This window comes from Pteropus alecto, unplaced genomic scaffold (genome assembly GCF_000325575.1).
Source record: "Pteropus alecto unplaced genomic scaffold, ASM32557v1 scaffold127, whole genome shotgun sequence".
In the NCBI taxonomy this organism is placed as follows: domain Eukaryota; kingdom Metazoa; phylum Chordata; class Mammalia; order Chiroptera; family Pteropodidae; genus Pteropus; species Pteropus alecto.
The window spans coordinates 871,486-877,033 of NW_006440646.1; the positions used below are offsets into that span (position 1 = coordinate 871,486).

The following is a 5,548-nucleotide window of genomic DNA, read 5'->3' on the forward strand; positions in this document are numbered from 1 at the left end:
CCGTCTGATCTCAGAAGCTAAGCAGGGTTGGGCCTGGTTAGTACTTGGATGGAAGACCACCTAGGAATACCAGGTGCTATAGGCATTAAAAAGAAAAAAGAAAGAAAGAAATACTAGGTAAGAAATTTCATTCAGAATCAAGGGTCAGGAAAACTTTTCGTCCTCCAAGTGGTTAGATAATTAGCTAAATGATAGCATTACTTTTTCTATTTTAGCTCTTTAGAAGTTCTGAACCAAATTAGTGGCTCAGATTTAGTATCTGTGCAAGAACCTAGTTCTCAGTATATGCCTTCTAATTCTTCTCCTTCTAAAATAGAAGATTTTGACCTTCTATTTTAAGTTGTATTTTTCCTGACCCTAATTTCATTTATATTTTTTTCTATTTTCTTTTAACTATTTCTATGAGATAGAGGGGATATAATTTTTAAAGTAATTGCCAGTTGGTAGAAGAAAATTCCAGCCTCTAAAAGAATATTAGTTAGATTTATGTTGAAGCTGCTATAGGGACCAATTAATTAAAGATTGAAATGCAGTTATGGATAAAGACAATTGACATTCTTCAGGGTACATTCAAATGGGTTGTCACAGAGTGTGTGACTTTGTTTAATTTTCATTACAAATGACCAATGTAGTTGCTGCCCAAGAGTACAATGTTCACAAAATGATGTGCTAAAATATATCTTTATTTTTGGCATTTAAAGATTTATAACCGTGATTCTCAAAGAGAATCTCACCCTTCTCTGATTATATGACATGGTGGGCTTATATAACTGAATCTGTTTGGTGAATTAACACTGAGATAAAAATTTTAGCTAAAATGTTAAGAGCTATAATTTATTCTCAATTCTCACCTATTTACCAACAGGAGAATAATTTTTATATTTACATTATTCATCCCTTGTTTCTCCTTGTGATCAACAAAAGCAAACAAAGGGTCATCATAGAATCATCAAAAGTAGGAATTAAATATACTTATACATATTGGATACCAAATCATCAAGTTAGGCATAATAGTGCACATGCTCTAAGAGCATCCTTAGTTAAAAGTATACACACTCCAAACAAGCCATAAGCAAATACAAGTTCAGCCAGTAAAATACATACACTGGAGCCATGCAGTTACCTCACTTTAAAATCTCCAAGGACTTTTGAAATTTTTTGCTATTATTTTACTAAAATCCTATTGGCTTTAATAATATTTGAAATATGTGAAGAAGAAAAAGAAACTCATTCCAGTCTCACATTTGAAATTACAAAGTTCTTCTTAGGAATTATTCTTAGAGAAATTTATCTTAAAACGGTCATACTGTTATCACTTTTATTTCACCAAAGTTTCAGGTCAATGGATCAAAAGTCATCATATGAAAAAAATATATATGAACATTTAGATTATTGACTAAACAAAAACTTTCTTAAATTTTTCTAAATTAAAAAAAAAAATCTAGATACAACTTCAGACCTGTGAATAATGGTGAATAATGGGTACTATTTTTAAATGTGTAAGTAGAAGTCACCTAACTGCCCACAAAATACAACTGACAATTTCCCCTCTACTTTTAATTCATATATTTTAACTAATATAAAAGTGGAAGATATATTTACTTCTTAAAGAGCATTATAATTAAATAATATTCATTAAAGAAATATATTTGGGGGAAAGAAAGAGCTCCCAATTCTACAGTCATCTATAAATTGCATCTAAAATCTCAAGAAGTAATGTGAAGGTAAGTGGAATTTAAATGGAATGAATTTCTAAAATCTAATAGCCTTGATCCTTTAAGGAAAATGGTTCTTTCTGAGTTAAGGTACTTCGGTCAGTCACAAGGTCTTTCAGACCATAAGGGTGTCACTTGACTGGCCTAGATCCCCTCATGATGCTACCATTGAAAGTGAAGCATGTGCCCTTTCTAGATTCTGAACTGCAAGTAGACCTCTTTCTCCTCCTTTTTCTCATCTTCTTCCTCCTTCCTCTCTCCTTTTTCTCCCTTCCTCTGTCCTCCCTCTCCTCTTCCTCCCTTCTGTCTTTCATGCCTTAATTCAGCAGGCTTACGGCACAGCAATTACCTTCATCCATACTTTACAACTGTAGCAAGAAATATAGTTTCCTGCTCAGAAACCTTGTGCCTCATGCAGGGAATGTGGGAATAATCAGGAGCTACGATGCCCTTGCTTCTCCTCCCCCACATTCCTCATCGACTCTGGCTAACTCTTAAAATAATCTCCTTCCTCCCTCTTCTTCCCCTGGGCTTCAAAGAACACCAAGAGCTCATGTTATAGCTGCCTTCTTTCTCATTCAGGGTGGAGAGTTTAATTTTCCAATTTTTTGCAAGTAAAATTTAAAAAATAAGTTAAATACACTTTGCTCTAAACTCTAAACTTTGTAAGAATCCTATGTTTATCATGGAAGCAAGGACAGAGATGAAAATAAAATATCAAGTTGCTTTTCATAGCCAAATGAATGAGAGAAGTTGGATTGCTTTAAAAAAAAATACTGCTATTGTTGTTATTGATTAATCTGGGGGCTGTAGAGAAAGAGGTTTCTGATTTTTGATTTGGTAAGGCTGCCCAAAATTGCTTAAAAAGTAATTTATGAATTGCCTCAAGCCCATGGCAATCATAGATATATTCATCCACCAGAATCTGGTCTCATTCCACTTGTAATGGAATGATTTAATATGTGTGTTTAAGGTTCTCCTAAAGGAAAATCACCAGGAGGGAAAGTACTGGTAAAGAAATCACCTGCTGAATCTGTAGATGTGTCACCTGTTCCAACAGTGCCACCACCACCTAAGCCAGGATCAGAAGAATGGGTCTATGTGAATGAACCAATTCCTGAGGTATGGCAGTTTTGATTCAAGATAGTAGAATCTATTCTTTTTCCTGTTTGTAGTAAGATTTATACCATTATTTGCACCATCCAGAAGGCCTTTCATAGCCGATAATTGGGGTGTGTGTGTGTGTGTGTGTGTGTGTGCGTGTGTGTGTGTGTGTAAAAAGCCATGATGATTTTTGAGACTACTCATTTACCCACATCTCATCCTTTCTCTGTTCCCTCAAATTTCTGAGTCATACTTTGAACTGCTGTTGAATGCTGAAATTGAGGGACAAATGGTTTCTATAAGGACAAATTTCTTCCCAAGGACAAGCAGAGCTCCAGTTTCCTGGAAGAATGACTTCCCCAGAACACATATGCAGCAAATTATAGCCCTCCATTCATGTTCTCATGCTCCCATCATAATGCTTTCAAATGAAATTTAACCTCTAACTTTTTTAGAAATAGAAGACATTTTTTGAAGCTAAGTGTACTAATCAAAGAACGGGGACCCATCAGACTCGAGAACTGTCAGTGGGTACAGTAGTGTAAGGTGAGGGGACGCCTGAGGTGAGCCCTGGATGCTCCACTCAGTTCTGTGTCCCCTGACAACTGCAAAGCCCAGTGGCAACCCAGGCACATCCGGTTGCTTTAATAGGTACATCATCTTAGGGACAATCACATAGAATGGTCTTTCCTTTAAAACTTTTTAAAAGATACGGAGTTTTGTTTTCGTTTTGTTTTTTTCAAGACTCAGTCCCTCTCTTCCCAATGCCGTCCTCCAACCCAGCACAGACTGTCTGTCCCGGACGTTTGAGACCCAATCGTGAATTGCAGTGATTGTGGTGTTGCTGTTATTACATTATAAACTCTTCAGGGGAGGGAACACATGGAAGAATAATACGCCGTGTTCAGTACAGAATCAAGCACAGTGCAGAGGATGTAACAACTCTAATGCATGAATGAATGAATTAGCATCAAAGGGGAAATTACAACATGAAATATGTGACGATGAGAGCATTAAATTAAATAACTATAGATGTGTATAACTGACATTACTCAGCCAAACAGAGATTACTTTTCAAAATAAATATATTAAAAAACTGTCGTAGAGCAGGATATCGAATTGATTTGGGAGAAGATAAAATTTAAATAATATTACTTGGCAGGGGTAGAGAGAAAGGGACGAAAATATTAAAATCCTTAACTGCAAAACTTTGAAGCCCCTGTGACAAATAAAATCATAGAGAACAAAAAGGAAATAGAGGATAAGAGTTAAACAAACAAACAAACAAACAAACATTAACTCTGAGATAGGGCACCAGCTCCCATGCAGATCTAGCAGTCAAGATTCTGGCAGAAAACAGATGATAATTTAAGGAGAGTTGAATAAGGGAGTATTTACATATGTGTGACCAGTAGGTAAGGAAACATATAAGGATACATACCCCTGAAGCATACCCCTGAAAAAGGGATAACTGGCAGCCCTTATGGCACCTCGGCCTGAGGAGGTGGGGAGAAGGAGCAGATGCTTGGCCCTCGAGAGGCCCTCGGCATGGAGAGGGCCATCTGACGGGAGCTGTGGCCTTCAGCAGAGGGATGCAGCCACCCACTGTGATCCAGCACGAAGGAAGAGAGAAGTACATAACCAGACCCCCTGTTCTCCCTGCTCTCGTATCTTTAACCCAGGAGGTGGAAGGCAAGGGAGTTTCCTGGGGTCGTTCTCGTAAGGTAGTCTTCCAGAGCACTGCGCAGGGCGGAGAATGAAGGATAGAAGTTGGTCAGGAGGGACAATGAGAAGATGTGCAGCACAGACTGCTAGTTACCTAAACAGAACCATGCAGAGAACAGCTTTTGCTACAACTAGAAATGGCCTAGAGTCTGAAAATAAAGCCGGCCAAGTGATCCACTCTAGTCCTTTCCCACCCTGAACTTCTCACACATGAGTTGCAGAGCTTGCCAAGGAAAAGGAAAGACAGATAGACGTCCTAGTTAAATTTGAATTTCAGATCATCGGTGAATTTAACTCGGCATATACGTTATCTGATCACTCTAGTTCCAGGCCTCCTTCCTAGGGCTCCAGATCTACCTTACCTTAATAGACATGTGGAAGAGGAAGGAAGGAGAGAGAGAAAGAGACACACACACACATACAGAGAGAGAGAGAGAGAGACAGAGACAGAGAGAGACAGAGAGAGAGACAGTGCTTGCTTTCATATCTGGCTCTCTCAGGTGGAGGCAGCAGCCAAGTTTGAGGAAAGTGTTGGTCCCTCCCCTTTGCCAGCCACAAGAGAAGGTGCAGAGAGAACCAAGGAGGCAAAGGCATAGTGAGAGGTCTTCTTTGCTTTCCAGCTCTGAAACTTTGGCGACTATCTGCTTTGCCTACTGATTTCCTATTATGCTCAATCTTCTCCAACGAAGAGAAGGCTGTTTAATTGGAAAGGATAGAGCTGAACGACTAGTCACATCACATAAGTTCAAGCCCCCAAATACAGAAAAATTACATCCCAGAGACTGGAAGAACGTAGAGATATGACATTACCAGTAACTCATAGAAGTCACAGAGGATACAGGAGATTCTGGACGACCAGATGTAGGAAGATGTCTAAATATTTAATGAAAGGCAGATGGGATTTAGTAATGTGTAGACAAATAAGCTATACATTAATCCCTGACAAAATTTCAGAGATAATTATAAATGTATGACTTCTGAGCACTTATAAAATACAAAACTGA

General features: G+C 38.2%; 1 protein-coding gene across 1 annotated transcript in view; it reads left to right on the forward strand.

Moving 5' to 3' along the window:
* The window catches only part of SPEF2 (sperm flagellar 2), a 137,144-nt gene that overhangs the window by 73,455 nt on the left and 58,141 nt on the right, over positions 1 to 5,548 (forward strand). The window contains exon 21 of the mRNA XM_015593958.2: positions 2,689 to 2,837. Coding sequence (XP_015449444.1) covers positions 2,689 to 2,837 — 149 coding nt within the window. The remainder of the gene's footprint in view (positions 1 to 2,688; positions 2,838 to 5,548) is intronic.